General features: G+C 54.4%; 2 protein-coding genes across 3 annotated transcripts; one reads left to right on the top strand and one right to left on the bottom strand.

Moving 5' to 3' along the window:
• Positions 1-185: 185 nt before the first annotated feature.
• SLC35B2 (solute carrier family 35 member B2) lies at positions 186-7,198 on the top strand. The gene is made up of 4 exons (XM_027887670.1): positions 186-233; positions 3,054-3,247; positions 3,577-3,737; positions 5,028-7,198. The coding sequence occupies exons 2-4, from the start codon at positions 3,091-3,093 to the stop codon at positions 5,964-5,966; spliced, it is 1,257 nt and encodes a 418-aa protein (XP_027743471.1). The 5' UTR covers positions 186-233; positions 3,054-3,090; the 3' UTR covers positions 5,967-7,198.
• A 2,336-nt stretch (positions 7,199-9,534) lies between these two features.
• Positions 9,535-15,875, bottom strand: HSP90AB1 (heat shock protein 90 alpha family class B member 1). Of its 2 annotated transcripts, none has more exons than XM_027887652.1 (12): positions 15,853-15,873; positions 15,615-15,761; positions 15,269-15,475; positions 14,801-14,960; positions 14,461-14,594; positions 13,672-13,986; positions 13,107-13,272; positions 12,737-12,927; positions 12,302-12,449; positions 11,788-12,056; positions 11,028-11,361; positions 9,535-9,732 (listed from the first exon to the last, which is right to left on the bottom strand). In XM_027887652.1, exons 2-12 carry the CDS (start codon positions 15,759-15,761, stop codon positions 9,623-9,625), a joined length of 2,181 nt encoding a protein of 726 aa, XP_027743453.1. In that variant the 5' UTR covers positions 15,853-15,873; the 3' UTR covers positions 9,535-9,622. The 2 variants fall into 2 exon arrangements, 1 of the variants encoding a protein (XP_027743453.1); XR_003571642.1 differs by lacking the exon at positions 9,535-9,732 and adding an exon at positions 11,623-11,688 and having other exon boundaries at positions 11,254-11,361; positions 15,853-15,875.
• Between the last annotated feature and the right edge of the window lie 1,930 nt (positions 15,876-17,805).

Here is a 17,805-nt window from a genome sequence, read left to right as displayed (position 1 = left end):
CAAAGGCCTTTTCCAATCTAAATGATTCTATGACTCCATGATCGCGTCATCCCAGCCGTCTCTCCGCCCGCGCCCGCCTGCCCCTCTCCTCCCGCCGCGGCCCCTCCAGGGCGGCAGGGGCCGCTGTGGGGCGGGAGCGCACCCGCCGGGCGGGGGTTCCGCCGCCGCCGGGAGCGGAGCCGAGGGGAGCCGGCCGGGACCGGGGCCGGGCCGGAGCCGGGGCCGGCCTGCAGGTGGGTTGGCGAGGCCGGTCCGACGTGGGCGCGGAGGGCGGGCCGGGCCGGGCCGCGGGCGGCAGCTGCCCCGCTGGGCGGGCAAGGGCCAGGGCCAGGGGCCGCCGCCGCCGCCGCGCTGCCGGGCCGCTCGCTGAGAACGTGGCCGCCGGGCGAGGAGGCGATCCCGGGGCCACGATCGCCCCGCACCCGGCCGGGCGCTGCCTCTGCAGCGGGGCCGGTCCCTAGGCAGAAGCCACCGGAGCCTCGGGACGGAGAAGCCCTGGAGCGGCGAGCAGGGTCCCCGTTAGGCTCTGTCCTCTCGGGATACCCCGGTGTCGCCGGGGGAGGGAGGCGCGGACGGTGCCCCGGGGCCGGCAGGGAGCAGCAGCCCGGTGCCCTGCCCGTGGTCCCTGGGTAGAGGCGGCTGCCGGCCCTGGGAGGACAATGGCAGGCGCTCCCTGCGGCACAGCTGCGTTCAGGGACAGGGACAGGGAGCAGACACGACATCCCGAGCTCTCAGCAGGGGCCACGGACTTGTCAGCTCCAGGCTTGAAATTGACCTCAGCCCTTCCAGGTGCTGGATACGCGCTCAAGAGTAGCAGGGCTGTAGGCAGGGATCCTTTTCATTCCCGGGACGCAAATTTTGCATCCCGGGCAGGGGGCTGGATGCCAGGCCGGCTCCGAAGCGGTGCCTTTGAGAGCTGCCCTGGCTGTGCCCAGGCGAGCAGCGGCCGGGTCTGTTGTCTCGCCTCCCGGGCTGTTCCGCAGCCCCAGACTGAGGCTCCTTTCATGCCTTGCACGCCGCCTGCTCGCCCCCCCCCCGCCGCTTTCTACCTGTAACACTGGCGTCCCTGTTCCTTCCCAGCCTTGTCGGGGAGGGCAGGGCCTGCCGCACTGAGTCAGCTCTCGGGTCCTGGGAATTGCTAGCGCAGGCATAGAGAGAGCCATTGTCCCTCCCTAGCCTCCTCTTCACAGTCGCTGTGGGAGAGCGGAGCTGATTCTCCTCCCATGGCAGCGCTGCAGGGTCCAGCGGGATAACAGCAGGAGCAGTCGTGCTGATGGAGCTTACGGTCCCTGTCAAGTTGGAGACGTGGCCCTTGAGTGTAGCAACCGGCCCCGTCATTTATATCTGACTTCTGCAAAAGCAAACGGCATTTCTGCACCCTGCCAACAGCCAGGGCTACTTAATACAGGCAAGCCCAGGAGCACATGGGCAGCTTCAGCCCCAGGAGCCACTACCAAGTGGTGTTCTTGCATCCCACAGCACCTGTAGAGGCCTGCAATGGTGCACCTGCAGCAGGAGAGGTCGAGTGGAGGTGTCAAACTGTCTTTTCTGGGTGGGGTGGGGGGAGAACGGGAAGGAAATAGAAAGCAGGCACAGAAATCCACCACCAGCCGTTTGCACATCTTCCTGGGCTGGGAATTTCTGTGTCCTTTACATCACAGGAGGGAGATTTCTGGGTGAAACATAGCCTTGCTTAGGTCAGGTTGTTGGACTCTTAAGGGCCTGGCTGCAGCAGTTGAGGATAAGAAAAGCCCCTGAGGCCTTTCCCAAGGGGACAAGAGGTTGCAGGGGAGGAGTCACACACGAAATGGCAGGAGACTTCCTTGCCTTTAAAGCTCTTAAGCTTATAAATCTCTTGAATTTTGTGTGAAGGCTACCAAAGGTCACTGCTATACAGTATTTAAGCCAAGTACACCCCTAAACAGGGCCTAAATTCCTCTGACTCACTTGTTTCTGGGGGAGGAGGAACTAACATCTCTAGCCCTTTCAGTCACAAGAGCTTAAGAGTTTTTCTGGTGTGCATTTATGTAGCCAGCCCACAGCACACTTACCTGGCCCCCAAGGCTTTCTCCACTGGGGAAACTGGGCAGGGATGGAGCATGGACCACGGAGACCTACGCTGATGCAGAAAGCTGCAGCTTGGTGTGTGACGGGAGGATGCAGGTGGCCTTGGGTATAGGAAGTTCTTGCCTGGTTGATCATTCTATTGAGTACCTGGTGTCCCTGAATATTGCAGGTTTGGCTCTTGGAAGGAGCAGCAGTGGAGGGAAGAACTCCTTCAAGGACTATTCAAGCTCTTTTAAAGCTAGCTAGGTCACTTCCTATGGCTTTAGCTGAAGAATATGAGCTGTACCTTATTGGATAGTCCTGGTAAAATTCCAACCAGCCAGCTGCCAGGAAAGTTCCTTTCCAGCCTTGCTTTCTGGCTGTATTTTGCTAAGGGGGTGAACCTTGGTAATTTCCTCTGAGCTGTGGGGAATGCCTTGGAATGCTGCCTTCCAGGGCTGCATGGAGAAGTGGGGGAGGTTGTCGGCCCAGACCTCTGCCTCTCCTCCACTCACCTGGTGCAGCTGGAGGGGAAAGCTCTGAACTGTTTGTTCCCAGAGGAAGGTTGCTCATGGCCACAGGCTTGAAACATGAGCTGCTAGGTAGGAGCTGATTTTTCCATTCAGTGACCTTTTCTTTTACCACCCAAGAGCTGTGCTAAAGTTTAACCTGTAAAGGTGAGGTGTGAGGCGTTAGGCGCTCCTTGCATTTAAGTAAGAGTGTTGTCAAAAGCAGATGGTTACAGCAGTGTTCTCTCTAATCCTGCGAATACAAGGTTCTAAGTCCATGTGTTCCAGAGCAAACACCTTTAACAGAAGTGAACATAGATGCATGGCCTGTGCTTTTCAACTCCTGAGGGCTTTTCCTGCTCCACATGCTGCCAGCATCACTGTTGTTGCTGTAGTGGGGTCTGGGTGCTGCCTGCTAGTGGAGAGGTATTACAGGCGTGCAGAGTGGAGCTGCCCGTATACCAGTAGCCCACCACCTGCCTCTTCCTCTCTCCACAGATTTTGCCTTCCCCTCGTGCTGGCTTCCCTCCCTACGATGGCTACTGGTGAAGAGATCGCCCCTGCCCTGCAGGACTCGTGGGGGGACTTCTGGCTCTTCCGCTTCTTTGTTAATGCTGCTGGCTACGCGAGTATTGTGGTGCCAGGATTCCTCCTCATCCAGTACTTCAAGAGAAGGAACTATTTGGAGACAGGTAAGGGCAGGAGCTTCCCTTCCACATCCTGCCTCCCTCTGAGCTCTCTGCACCGCGTCGGTCTGCCCTGTTCAGTTTGTTTCCCCAGCCTGCTTTGTCAGACCAGGCTGGAGCTGCTCACAGAGCTGCATCCCAGTGCTGTCTAGGTGCTACCATGAAATAAATTTCTCTGAGGCCCCTGTGCCAGCAGATCTGGAGGCTACTAAGGAGGGAGGCTTCACCTCTTAAGCTGGTGCAGCTGGTGATGCCCAAGCTGAATCGCAGAATATGCTGAGTTTGAAGGGACCCACAAGCATCATTGTGTCTCTGTGTTCTCTTACCCTGTTCAGGCCGAGGCATTTGCTTCCCTGTCATCAAATCATGTGTGTTTGGCTCTGAGGTGAAGTCTGTACACCAGGAGGATGGGTCTCTGCCACCCCGGGCGGAGCCCACAGAGTCCTCCACAGCCCGACAGGTCTTCAAGCTGCTCTTCTGTGCTGCTGGTCTACAGGTAAGGGCTCTGTGCATGTGTGTTGCATGTGTCCCACTCTGGAAAGAGGAGGTGGCCAGTAGGTTTGTGACCATCAGTTCCTTGAAGACCAAGGATGCAGTGCTGTTCTTGATCAGGGCAGGGTTGGAGGCTGGAACACAGCCTCTCAATCAGGATAGTCCGCATCTAAGGGCTGTGGAGGTCCATTTAGCTTGTGTCGTCTGGGCTGGGGCATCCTGTCTGTCTGATTGCAGTACTCCACAGCCATGGATAGGGAAAACTCTGTGAAAATTGTCATTCAGCAGATTGCTAGAGCTGCTTTTGTTCTGTCCCTGATGTCAGATCAGCAGATGGTTTGAGCCCTCTTATCTCCCAGGCTCTCCTCTGGGTCACTATCTGGGGCTGATGCATCCTGCCTTGATGAACTGAATTTGAATACTGGAGAGAATATACTGATTTCAGCTACAGATAAACAGGAATTTTAAATCTTAGTTTCCCTAAGCCTCAGTTACAGCCTGAGCATCATTAGGAAGGGCAGCTTTTTGGGTCTGTGAGAACTGAAAATAGTAATGTGGGCATTGAGGTAGAAAAACCCAGGTGTCCCACAGCCAGCAGAAGGTACTCTCTGGCCTGCTCTCCCGGCCCATACAGACTTGCTGCAGGTCACCAACAGTCCTTCCATCTCTGTTCCTTAATTTCTCAGGAAATGCATGATGAGAGGAAGTCCACGTTACTTTTGTGAGGGGCTTGGTGTTGTTGTACCAGAAGTAGTGGAGGTGACAGCCAGAACAGTGGTCATCCCTAGCCGACAATCTCATCTGCTGGGTTTGAAATTAGAATTGATTTGGATGGAAAAACCAGGCCTAGGGAGCTGGAAGTGAAAAGCAATGCAGAGGCCACTGGGAAAACTGCCAGGACCTGCCGCAGGGAGCTGGCACCAAAACCACAGCTGTCTATCGGTAACGCTCCCCGATTCTGTCAGTCTGGTTCCACAGGCTTTAAAGCAGCTTAAAGCACAACTGCTCGCTCTCCACCAGGATGTTTGCACTGCGGGCTTCTCCCCCCCCCATATACTGAGCACGTTTTGTTTGGAACAGGATGTTCCTGGTTGTAACCACATGGACAGCGGGTTCTCTCAAACAGGTGGAGTGGAGGGTGGCCCCATCTCCCAGTGTCTCAGGGAAGTATTGCTGTGGAGACGATGAGGCAACACTGGGGAAAGCAAGGATCTCCTGGGGTCTGTTCTTCCTGTGGTTGCTGGCAGCTGCCGTTGTGAGTCCTGACTCTCCCTGTGCTCCTCCTGCTTTGCAGGCCTCCTACCTCACATGGGGCGTCCTCCAGGAACGTGTGATGACGAGAACATATGGTGCCACTGAAACAGACCCTGGTGAGAAGTTCACGGACTCCCAGTTCCTAGTGTTCATGAACCGCATCCTGGCCTTCACAGTGGCCGGTCTGTACTGCGCCCTGACCAAGCAGCCACGCCACGGGGCTCCCATGTACAAATACTCCTTTGCTTCCCTCTCCAACATCCTCAGCAGCTGGTGCCAGTATGAGGCACTGAAATACATCAGCTTCCCCACCCAAGTGCTGGCCAAGGCCTCCAAAGTGATCCCAGTGATGATGATGGGCAAACTGGTGTCACGCAAGAGTTATGAGTACTGGGAGTATCTTACTGCTGCCCTCATCTCCGTGGGGGTCAGCATGTTCCTACTTTCCAGCGCTCCCAACAGGCACGTGTCCACTGTCACCACTTTCTCTGGCGTAGTCCTCCTGGCCGGCTACATAATCTTCGACAGCTTCACCTCCAACTGGCAGGACGCTCTCTTCACCTACAAGATGTCTCCCGTGCAGATGATGTTTGGCGTCAACGTGTTCTCCTGCCTTTTCACAGTGGGCTCGCTCCTGGAGCAGGGTGCCTTGCTGGAGTCGGTACGCTTCATGGCCCGCCACTCAGAGTTCACAGCCCACGCCGTGCTGCTCTCCGTGTGCTCTGCCTGCGGCCAGCTCTTCATCTTCTACACCATCAACCAGTTCGGGGCAGCTGTCTTCACCATCATCATGACACTCCGACAGGCCTTTGCCATCCTCCTCTCCTGCCTCATCTACGGGCACACTGTCACTGTGGTGGGTGGGCTGGGCATAGCTGTTGTCTTCATGGCCCTCTTTCTCCGTGTCTATGCCCGCAGCCGCATGAAGAAGCGCAGTAAGAAGCTCCCCCCAGGCGAGACCCCTGTACAAAAGGTCTAAGGAAGCTGGGGCCGTGGCATTTAAGCCATAGCCACTGTCCTGCCTCTGGTCGAGGGTACTTGCTTGATTTCTCAGAACCTGCTGAGGAGCAGGGTGTGGTATGGATAGGCAGGACTGGTGACTCAGTTTTCCACCTGCTTTTCCTGGAGAAGGGGCTGGAACAAGCCCAGGAAGTACTCTGGGCTGCTGCAGCTCTAAACCTTTCCATTTGCCTTAATGGGTCACAGACTTTACAGCCAAGGCACAGGCCTAGGGGCATACCAGCATGGGGCTGCTGGTACACCTGTCCCACCTCTGTCTTGTGGCTTCTCCCCAGAGTCACTGATGAACAAGGGAACTCATTTCCCTGGTACGGTCTCACCTCTGGCTAATGCTCCTCAAATTCTGTTAGTACCACAGAGCTCGGCAGGAGGAAAGGGCAAACAAAACACTAGGTTTCTTTCTGAAACACCTCCAGGTGAGGCAAGTCCCCAGTTGAGCCCATCCCAAGGGTGGGAAGCTCTCAGCCTCCATCCCAGGAGGGACTCCAGGTAGTACAGGCACAGCTACGAGAATGACTCCCAGCCTGTCCTACCCCAGGCCTGGGATCTGCTCTGGGAGGGAACTCTGCAGTGGAAGCCAGTACCTCCCCATTTGATTTTATCAGCTCTTTGCCCCTGCTCCAAGACACTTTTCTTTACTCCCCTCAGCTGTGACTTTTACGCAGAGCCTGAAGCTGGCCAGTCCGGTTTCCAAGGTTTGCCGAGTTCTTCTGATTGCTTTTTAGTTACATCCACTGCTGTTTCAGGCCAAAGGCTGCGCTGCCCAGAAGCCCCAGCACTGCCTCGGGGTGCCTCAGTGCCACAGTTTCTGAGCTTTGCAGTTGCCATTCAGAGAAGCACAAACAGCCCCTCTCTTTCCTGCCAACTGGAGGCATTGGTCCTAGTTTTCCCAGGGCCTGGCCAGAGCCCTGCTGTGCCTGGAGGGCTGGGATATGGGGCAGAGCCTGCTTGCGGTGCCTTGTTCCTGCTCCACAGGCAGCAGGGGATGGAATGAGTGGGCACCTGCTCCCCATGCAGCTGGGGACGGAGCAGTGAAAGCTGTTCTGCCCCAGGAGCCTGGGTTTTACTGGTCCCATCCTTTTCTCCTCAACACAACCTGGCTGATAAACCAGCAGGTTTTGGTACTTTTGCAAGGCAACTTTTTTCTCATTTTATTAAATTAAAAATATGCTGCATATGGTGCCATGGGCATAAAGGTGGGGGCTTTTTATTTGTTTGTTTTTCTTTTCTTCCACGTACCTGGAAGGGAGGGGAGAGACTTCCAACCCCTCTTGTGTCCCATGTCTCTCAGGGACAGCAAAGCTGTGTTTCCAAACACAGGTGCCTCTCTCTGCCTTTGCCAAGGCAAGTATCAACCAGGGTTGCACCCAACGCTGCAAGGCCTGACAGGAGATCCTTGCACACATGAGTGGGAAGCATAGCCAAGTCTGGAATGCTGCTTATGCTGGTGGGCAGGTGGAGGAGCTGTTAGCCTGAGGTTGGTTTGGCTCCTGGGTTCCCTGCCCAGTGGAGCTTGGGCAGTCCTGGTGGGTGTAGCTACAGAAGTGGTGCAAAACCTGCTGAGCACCTGCCAGCTGGGGCCACCAGCGCTGTAGCTGCACCAACCCGAGGCCCCACATCAGAGCCAGGAGAGACTTGAGGTGTGGATGGTCCATCCTTCTGGTACATACAGGAAAGCCTGGTGAAAAACCCTGTCTGTGGGCTTACAGTGAGTCTGGGTTCAGAGACAGGACTGTGGCCTAACAGGGCTAGGGAAAGGGTAAGGAAACGCAGGTGAGGGTTACGAGAGAAACAAAAGAAGAGGCTAGGGACAGCAGTGAGTTAGCTGAGCCTGCAGGGATACCAGAGCTGACTTCAGAGCATTTGGCTCTCCAGCAGTTTTACCTGTGCTCCTTTTCTAGCCTTGAGCTTTTGGAAGTGCCTGTGCAACCTCGTAGCTTTTCATCCTGACATACAAATTCCCCCAAATGTCTGCTGCCACCATCTGCTGACAGACTGGAAATGGAAAGTGGTGTTTTGGTTTTTTGTTCCTTGGTAAAAACAAACAAACAAAACCAACAACAACAAAAAAAAACATAAACAACCAAAAAGCCCATACTGTCTGCCAGGTTAGGAATGGGATAACTTTTCTAATTTAAATTTAAAGAAAACATTAGTGGGAAAAATACCCCAAAACACTAACTTTAAAAGAAATCATTTGAATGATTCATTATTTGGCAGAATCTTCCCTTCCAGAGAGAAATCTTATTTTTAAACAATTTGCTAGCTCAGCTCCAGCACTGCCCTAGCAGGCTGCACCCACACAGCTGCTACACTGGCAGCAGTGTTCTACAGTGTCTTGGCGTGCATCAAGGGATTCTGGTAGGCTCTGCCTCCTTGGTGAAGATGGATACTGCCTAGAACCCACTCCATTTTGTGCCTGTGGCAGCTGGCATGCAGGCAGCAAGAGAACCTGACGTCGGTGTCACCTTTCCCTGACAAACGCCAAGGGCCATTGTGGCCAAGGGTGACAAACCCTGCTCACAGAGTGTGAGCTCAGTGCAAGGGACAGCTCAATCAGAGGTGATGCCCCAGGCTGCTTTGTCATCTGAAACACAGCAGAAGCCAAGGGGTGGCTTGATACTGTCAAACGCGCAAGGGCTGCAGAAGGCCAAAAAGGGCAGGCTGGAGGTGGGAGGAAAGGAGTCTAGAATCTTTTGGCCTAAGATCTAATGGGAGGCAGCTTGAGTTCAGTCCTGAGCTGTCACTCCGCCCTCTGCTCCACACTGCAGTGCAACAGGCAGATGGCTCCTGCCCCAGGGGTGCTCAGATCACACCAGCCAACAGCGGCTCAAGGCCCTGGCACAGCTCATCCAGCTGACCCACGCAGATTGGAAAACTTTGCTCCCAGGCTGTGGGGACATGCAGCGCTCGAGGTGGAGAACTACTGCCCATTGGAGATAACCCCACCTGCATAGCAGGTTATGTGTTCCTCCCACCCACTTCATCTTCCCTGGGCACGGAAGGGATAGAGATCACCCAAAGCAGGGCTCTGAAAAGCAGTCAGGGCACAGGAGAGACCAGCAACACGATACCATCAGGCACAAGCTGAGACTTCCTTCTTCTGCAGAGTAAGCATGAAACACAAAGGACCCCACCGAGTAAATCATCAATTCTTTAATTGCAGTGGAACAAAATAACAGAAAAATCATCAAACAAAACCCAACCAAAATACAATATTCTACCCCGGGGTTTCAGGGAGGCAGCAGCTCAGAGGAAAGGCTCTCCCACCCCGATGGAACAAGGGCAGTGTTTGATGCCTACTGGTAACATGGGGCACCCCGTGAGGGGGTGAAAGAGGAAGCCTGCTGCCTCCTCACCTCCACTCCCCATCAGCAGCTGTTCCTACACAAGCAGAAAGACACAGGACAGGCCTCGGGCTACCTGAATCACACACTACAAACAAACAGGAAATTGTGCCCTCCTGCACCCTGCCAAAAACAACCCCAACCAAAACATAGCCAAAAAAATAAGACACCACCATGGAGTCAGTAACAGCTGGTGGGAGCAGACCCCCTTCTAAGCAGACATGATATAGGGCAGAGGTCTGGCAGATGAGGGAAGAGCCCTTCTCCTTTAGTCTACCTCTTCCATGCGGGATGCATCTTCATCTCCCTCCAGAGGGGGCATTTCCTCAGGGAGAGCTGCACTGGGCTCCTCTACTGGCACCTCATCTTCATCAATGCCTGGGAGAGGGGAAAGAAAGGAATAGATGAGGCCTCCCAAGTGTCACCTGATCCCAGAAGTACAGCCTCTCCCAGAGCAAACCTGTCTCCTGCCCACAACCTGAGGAACAGGGCTATTAGCATCCAGTAGTTCACAGAATATCCTGAGTTGGAAGGGACCCACAAGGATCATCCTGGCCCTGCATAGGACCATCCCCAGGAGTCACGCCATGTGCCTGAGAGTATTGTCCAAACACTTCCGGAACTCTGTCAGGCTTGGTTTTGTGTCCACTTCCCTGGGGAACACGTTCCAGTGCCAAACCACCCTCAGCATGAAAAACCCTTTCCTCCTATGTAACCTAAATCTGCCCTGACACAGCTTCATGACACTCCCTCAGGTCCTGTCACTGGTCACCTGAGAAGAGATCGGTGCCTGCCCCTCTTCTTCCCCTCATGAGGAAGCTGCAGACTGCAATGAGATCTCCCCTCAGTCTCCTCCAGACTGAAAACCAATAGAAAAGTCAGTTTTATTAGGAGTTACAGCACTAATCCTATATCATATTTCCAGTAACATCTGCACTACTATATGGATACCACCTATGCCATTGGAGGGCACTCCTTAGCCAACAGAGGTTAACAACAAAAGACCTGTCACTGAGCACCACAAAACCCTGAAGTGAATGTGGTTTAGGAATTGAGCATTTCTCTCGAGACAAACCCAGTAAATCCAGTAGAGCCACAAGTAAAGCAGTTGCAAAACTCTAAAGCTACTTAGTTTCCAACACTGCAGGTATTTCAGTTTACTCTGAACAGAAAGCTGTACTACCATACAGACCTCCTAGCTGCAGTTTGAGTAATACAAGACCCTACTCCTACTGAGAATAGGCAGTAAAGAGTTAACACCTTAGCTGTGCCAAGGCACAGCACCTCTGATTTACGTTTTTAGCTAAATAGGAAACTTGGAGAAAAAGGCTGGGTGCAAGCACAAGCTGTTTTACCAGATGGGTTACATCATCCATGACAGAATTTTGACATTCAATCTGAAGAAATAAAAAGCCTCAGCTTGTGATCTGAACAGCCTGGTGGTGGCTCCTGGCCTTGCTGGAGTCCACTCAGTGCCCTGAGTCCTTCTGAAGTACCTTGTTCCATGCTTCCACTTGCCCCTGGCTACCTTATGTACACAGCCAGATCTGCACATCACACCAGCATGGCTCACTTACGGGCCTCCCCCGGCCCCAAGATAGTTCCAACTAGCCTGACCAGTTAGCCTGCCTTCAGGGCCTGCTCCAGACCTGAGAAGCTGCATGGATACTTACCAAGGCCCAGTTTGATCATCCTGTAGATGCGGTTGGAGTGGGTCTGGGGATCTTCCAGGGAGAAACCAGAGGACAGCAGAGCAGTCTCGAAGAGTAGCACCACCAGATCTTTGACAGCTTTGTCGTTCTTGTCAGCATCAGCCTTCTGGCGGAGGGTTTCAACAATCGGGTGGTCAGGGTTGATCTCCAAGTGCTTCTTGGCCATCATATATCCCATGGTAGAGTTGTCCCGCAGTGCCTGAGCCTTCATGATGCGCTCCATGTTGGCCGTCCAGCCGTAGGTGCTGGTGACGATGCAGCAGGGAGAGGAGACCAACCGGTTTGAGACCGTGACCTGTTAACGTAGCCGAGGGTTAGCTGAGCGAGGTCCCCATATGCCCTGGACTAGGCCCAGCCACAGCACACATGATAGCTTGAAGTCCTTGTCCCAGGTTCACCTGGGGACAGCCCAAAGCAAGCAGAGATCTTCCAAGCAGTACCATGACTGCTGCACAGACTAGTTTGGACAGCTCAGCCAGCATTTTGAGCACCCACTGCATGTTTCCCACACTTACCCTCTCCCATCAATGCACGTATTTGGGTCAGTGCCCCTCGCCTGCAGCCTGGCTGCTTAGAGCAAGATGGTGCATGCTGGGACCTCCAGACTCCTTTAGCGGCTCCTCTGCAGGAGATGAGAGGCATGCATTGAGCTGGGGTCCTTGCCTGCAACTTGGAGGACCCCCTCCCTCCAGCCCAGGGCTGAACTCCCTGCCCATCTCACCTTTTCCACCTTCTTGTCCAGGATCTCCTTCATCAGTTTGCAGAGGTTCTCGAACTTGGCCTTGCTCTCCTCCATCTTCTTTTTCTCCTCCTCATCCTCAGGCAGCTCCAGCCCCTCTTTGGTTACTGATACCAGGGTTTTGCCATCAAACTCCTTGAGCTGCTGCACACAGTACTCGTCAATGGGCTCTGTCATGTACACCACCTCAAAGCCACGCTTCCGCACACGCTCCACAAAGGCTGAGTTGGCAACTTGCTCCTTACTCTCCCCTGTGTTTGTGGAGGGTAGAAATGAAATATCACCGAGATGTAAGAGCTGGTTACAGTGGGACAAACAGCACCAGTTACTTGGAACCCCTACCATAAAACTGGCAGCATCCAGGACTCTAGGCCTGTTGGCCTTTCCCCAGCTCTTAGGGATAGGCTGCTGAAGGCAGCAGGAAAAGTTTTAAGTTAGTCTGCTAGGCAGGTAACCTCCCTCCATCTCTCTAGGGCTCAGAGGAGCTCTGGCTCACCTGTGATGTAGTAGATACTCTTCTGGTTTTCCTTCATACGGGACACGTACTCTGAAAGCGAAGTCACCTCATCGCCTGACTGGGACGTGTGGTAACGCAGCAGCTCCGAAAGGCGCTTCCGGTTGGTTGAGTCCTCATGGATGCCCAGCTGGGGGCAGAAAAGATGCATGAAACCTCCAGGATGAGACTTGGATGCTCTTGGCACCACCCCTGAGGCACAGCCATCTCTGCCCACCTCCTCATCATTTGAGTGTTTGGCCTAGGACAGCCGGAGGGGATGGGTGCCCACAAAGGCTCTCTGGGGCACTCGCAAGATCCCTTTTCCCTTTTATCCTAACATCCATGCAGAGGAGTCACAGTACAGGGACAAGACTGCTTCTCAGGCAGATGTGTCATGGGCCCCTCCCTCTTCCAGGTGCAGCATGCCCAGCTTACCTTCAGATTCTTGGAAAAGGCCTCATAAAACTTCTTATAGTTCTCTTTGTCCTCTGCCAGCTCGGAGAAGAGCTCCAAGCATTTCTTCACAATGTTTTTGCGGATCACCTTGAGGATCTTGCTCTGTTGGAGCATCTCACGAGAGATGTTCAGAGGCAGGTCCTCTGAGTCCACAACACCCCGGATGAAGTCTGAGTAGGGGAAAATGAAACATGCATCAAGTTAAGGATTCTGAGCTTCAACACAGGAGGAAAAGTGCTAAAACACTGACTGCTGTGCACCCACCCCTCATCCACCCCCCTCTGTACTGGGAGCAGAACCACTGGGGGTCCCAGCTCCACACCAGCAGGCTGAGGCAGGGGGCTCTTACTCAGGTACTCAGGGATGAGGTCGTCACAGCTGTCCATGATGAAGACACGCCTCACATACAGTTTAATGTTATTCTTCTTCTTCTTGTTCTCGAAGAGGTCAAAAGGGGCACGGCGTGGGATGAAAAGCAGGGCCCTGAACTCCAGCTGCCCTTCCACAGAGAAGTGCTGTGGAGCCAGGAAAGAAACAGCTGCTGGGGTGCTTACTTCTACCCCTTCCCCCAGTACCCACTGTAGGGAGGCTGAACTGCTGTTCCTCAGCACTGGGGCTGGCATAGCAGGGTCTCCAGCATCCAAGCAACCTGGATTTTCTCCTCCTCAGCCCCACTGTCCCCTAGGTGCCAAGATTCTCTGGCATCCAGCAGGCTTGAACAGAGGAGTCATGCTTCTGAGGCCCAACACCCTCCTGTCCTGCTTACAGATTAGCACTGCCAACCCCTCCACCTGCATGGGAGTCACAGTGCAGGTTGCCACACCACCAGGTGGCCTGGGATCCCTCAGTTCTCAATATGGCCTGGAAAGGGACCCTCTGCCTCTCCCCAGAAGCCAGGGTAGTCCAGCACCCACCTTGACCGCCAAGTGGTCCTCCCAGTCATTGGTGAGGCTTTTGTAGAACTCGCCATACTCCTCCTGGGTGATGTCGTCAGGGTTGCGGGTCCAAATTGGCTTGGTCTTGTTCAGCTCCTCCTGGTCAATATACTTCTCCTTGATTTTCTTGGTCTTCTTCTTCTTGCCTTTGTCTCCCTCCTCCTCATCATCAGAGCCCACATCCTCAATTTTGGGTTTCTCCTCATCTTTGGACCCTGACTCTTCCTCTTCCTTCTCATCCTTCTCCTCCTCTGCCTCATCGTCGCTGATCTCTTTCTCACGTTCCTTCTCCAGCTGTAGAAAAAGGTACAAGAAACACTCAGGTTTAGCCCCAAGCAACTCTTACCAGAATCCATTTTTCTCCAGATGGGAAAAATGGGTGTCCTCCAAGGCCCAACAAATGCAACATGTGGAATCAAAGTTTCTCTTGGAACCACCCCTCAGAATCCCTCCTTGTGCCACAAAAAGCTGTGTCTCAGAGGATGAGACAAGCCAGCAGGAAACCCTCCTTCCTCTGTGGCTCCTTTAGATGGCCTCCAGCTGTACAGATCAAAGGCCAGAATCGCAGCTGGACACCCTTTGTTGTCCAATAAACCCCCAGCCTCAAAAGAAACTGGGAGCACCACTGCTCAGTACCCAACAGCCAAGAACTATGGAAGAGGAATCAAAGAGATCATACTCTGGGCCTTCTCTGTGCTCCTGTTTCCAACATCACCCACCCCTGCCTCCAGCTTTCCAGCGGGTCCCCACCGCCCTTTCCTTACGTACATAGAGCGTGATGGGGTAGCCAATGAACTGGGAGTGCTTCTTCACCACTTCTTTGACACGGCGCTCCTCCAAGTATTCGGTCTGGTCCTCCTTCAAGTACAGGATCACTTTGGTGCCACGTCCAATCGGTTCACCTGCACGGAGAGGAGAGAAACATTAGGGTTTCAGGGCATAGCATTAAAAGGGCAGAGAGCAACTGCAACCAGCTCCTCGAGCCTAAACACTACAGAATACCCAGGATTAACCAGTGTGACTGACAATGCAGCACAGCTCTAGGGAGCAGCAGGAAAAGGGACGCTTCTAGCAGAAAAAGGTGTTTGTTTCTTGGTACAATACGTACCATGGTCAGTTCGGACAGTGAAGGAGCCCCCAGCTGATGACTCCCAAGCATACTGCTCATCATCATTGTGCTTGGTAATGACAACCACCTTCTCTGCTACCAGATAGGCAGAATAGAAGCCCACACCGAACTGCCCAATCATGGAGATGTCTGCACCAGCCTGTGAAAGCAGAGAGCGACTGATGAGATCAGTGAAACGATAGAAAATGTCTACGACTGATTCGCAGCAGCGAAGAATTGGGTCAGCACACACAGAAGAACAGGCAAGCACCAACAGGCAGCCAGCCCTACCCTTAGCTCCTCCCTGCTGCTGGAAAGGTGGGGAAGCACACTGGGGTAGGCAAACAGCTCCCACAGCAAACAAGGCAGCAGGGCCTTTTAATTATTTATTTATTCCTCAGTATTTGTACACCAGTGCAAGCCTGTGTCCCAGGCCCCAGGGAACCCATGCAGTCAAAGACAACCCACCTGCAGGGCTTCCATGAAGGCTTTGGTCCCGGATTTGGCGATAGTGCCCAAATTGTTGATCAGATCCGCTTTTGTCATCCCAATGCCCGTGTCCACCAGGGTGAGGGTGCGGTCCCGGGGATTGGGGATGATGTCAATCTTGAGATCCTTCCCGCTGTCCAGCTTTGAGGGGTCGGTCAGGCTCTCGTAGCGGATCTTATCCAGGGCCTAGGGGAGAGGGGGATGCTCGCCACGGCCTCCCAGGACACCCAGGCCACGGCCTCTCCCCGGACACCCCCGGCAGGACACCAATCCGCGCCCCGGGTCCCCCCGCAGAGGAAGGAGCCCACCCCCCGCCCAGGCTCACGTCGGAGGCGTTAGAGATGAGTTCCCGCAGGAAGATCTCCTTGTTGGAATAGAAGGTGTTGATGATGAGCGACATGAGCTGAGCGATCTCCGCCTGGAAGGCGAAGGTCTCCGCATCCTCCTCATCGTGCTGCACTTTCTCGGGCATCTACAAGGCAAGCACAGCCCACGTTCAGGCCATTGGCACTGGGAGGCCGGCGGGGGCCCCGGGCACGCCCCGCTCGCCGCTCTGCCCTTACCGTCTGCGGCGTGAGAGACCGGCGAAAGAGATACTCTGGCTGCCGCCCCCTTTTATAGGCATGGAGAGGAGGGCCTCACAGCACGCCATATCTTTCCGCCTTAAAGGGGCCCTCGCCAACTCGCCGCAGATGAATGGTGTATGGGAGGCATTGGCGTTGCCGTTTAGCGGCGGCCATGGTGGCGGCGGGCGCCCAGTGCTCAGCTCATGTGGCTGCCATGCGGACTCCCGGCCGGGACTCTTGGCCGTCCCTCTCCACGGCGCTCGGAGGGCCGCAGACTGCGGCACCGGGACCCTCCGAGCGCCGCGGCGAGGGGTGGCGGGGAGCCCCGTTGAGGGACTATTTCCCGCGCCCCGCCGCGGAGGAACGCAGTGTGCGTGCTTAGCGGTGCACTCCGACCACTTCCGGAGGGCTTCACAGAGGTCACGGAGGTGTTGGTGGCGGCGCTTCCCCGGCTCCCGGCCCAGGGCAAGGAATCAGGGGTCTGCAGCCTTCCGGGAGGTGGCGGGCCGTGTAGCTCAGCTGTCCTGAGGTGGGGGTACACCAGGGGCCCAGAGGATGAGGAGGGAGGGGATGGGAAGTATCAGGGCTGGATCAGATCCGTGTCCCCATTGCAAACCGGTTTGAATAGGCTGTATTTCCAGTGTCTAAGGGAAGTAATAAGATAAGCCTTATCATCCCCGTATCTGGAGTGCTGTGTTCAGTTCTGGGCTCCTTGGAAAGAGAGAGACGGGGAGTTGCTGGAGCAGGTCTAGTGGAGGGCAACAAAGATGATGAGGGGACTGGAACATCTCTTGAGAGGAAAGGCTGAGGGAGATGGGTCTGCTCAGTTCGAGAAGAGATGAGTGATGAGGGGGGCATCTCGTCAGTGTGTGTATAAATATCTGAAGGGAGAGTGCCTAGGGGATGGATTCAGGCTCTGCTCGGTGGTACCAAGCGATAGGACAAGGGGCAAGAGACAGAAACTGGTGCACGGGGAGTTCCCCTGAACATGAGGAGGAACTTCTTTACTGTGCAGGTGACTGAGCACGGGCACAGATTACCCAGAGGGGTTGTGGGGTCTCCGTCGCTGGAAATATTCAAGAACCGTCTGGACACAATCCTGTGCCATGTGCTCTAGGATGACTCCGCTTGAGCAGGGAGATTAGACCAGGTGACCCACTCTGTTCCCTTCCAACCTGACCCAACCTGTTCCCTTCCAATCCTGTGATTTTGTGTTGAGGCTGTGGGCACACAGGCCTGACCAGCAAAGGAAGCTGGGATCAGGTGGCCCGAGTCCCTGTTCCTGATGCCTGGGGATGCCGAGGAGGTGATGGTTGTGAAAGTGGGCCAGAGTGGTGGTGGGGGAAGGTGGGGGGAGTGTCCCGCTGGCAGGCCGGTGTAATTCCCCTGCAGGATCAGGAGGTGGCACTCTGGCTGTTCCCAGACGCATGGAAAGCTCCCAGCTGAGTGTGCTGCAGATCATTGCACCCCATATAATGGCTAGTCTTCGTGAACGAAGATCTGGGGAAGGTCTTTACACCTTCCAGCCTGCGCACTGGATTTTTTAGGTGAGACACAGTGTGCACGGAACTGAGCCCACCCTTTAATCCTAAGGTTCATCTTCAGCCCTTGCACCTCCCCAGCCCCTCTCCCCTGCAGCGATGGAGACACACACACACCCCCAAAGGAGCATTTTGGTCTTTTTATAGAAAACGGCAACTGTACAGATACATTTACACAGACAAGGGACAGGAAAGCCAAGGGAAAGGTGAGGCTTCCCCCTGCAACCTTGGTGGGAAGGGAGTTGCTACCCCTTCTTGCAGCCCACAGTAGGACCTCCTGTCATACAACCAGGAGGCTGAAAAACAATGGCAGAATCACAAAAAAAAAAAAAAAAAAAAAAAAAAAAAAAAAAAAAAAAAAAAAAAAAAAAAAAAAAAAAAAAAAAAAAAAAAAAAAAAAAAAAAAAAC

This window comes from Empidonax traillii, unplaced genomic scaffold (assembly GCF_003031625.1).
Source record: "Empidonax traillii isolate 1590-97213 ecotype Southwest subspecies unplaced genomic scaffold, ASM303162v1 scaffold218:size1087226, whole genome shotgun sequence".
In the NCBI taxonomy this organism is placed as follows: domain Eukaryota; kingdom Metazoa; phylum Chordata; class Aves; order Passeriformes; family Tyrannidae; genus Empidonax; species Empidonax traillii.
Note: the sequence above shows the minus strand (reverse complement) of the source record. Positions and strands in the feature narration are given on the sequence as shown.

What these genes read in the sequence shown, in the direction of transcription:
- HSP90AB1 (XM_027887652.1), bottom strand. Translation starts at nt 15,761, where the DNA reads ATGCCCGAGAAAGTGCAGCACGATGAGGAGGATGCGGAGACCTTCGCC. An exon ending in TCATCTCTAACGCCTCCGAC is followed by an intron (nt 15,476 to 15,614) that starts GTGAGCCTGGGC and finishes CCTCTCCCCTAG; the next exon opens with GCCCTGGATAAGATCCGCTA. An exon ending in GATGATCAAACTGGGCCTTG is followed by an intron (nt 9,733 to 11,027) that starts GTAAGTATCCAT and finishes CCCCTCTCCCAG; the next exon opens with GCATTGATGAAGATGAGGTG.
- SLC35B2 (XM_027887670.1), top strand. Translation starts at nt 3,091, where the DNA reads ATGGCTACTGGTGAAGAGATCGCCCCTGCCCTGCAGGACTCGTGGGGG. An exon ending in AAGGAACTATTTGGAGACAG is followed by an intron (nt 3,248 to 3,576) that starts GTAAGGGCAGGA and finishes TACCCTGTTCAG; the next exon opens with GCCGAGGCATTTGCTTCCCT. An exon ending in TCTGTGCTGCTGGTCTACAG is followed by an intron (nt 3,738 to 5,027) that starts GTAAGGGCTCTG and finishes CCTGCTTTGCAG; the next exon opens with GCCTCCTACCTCACATGGGG.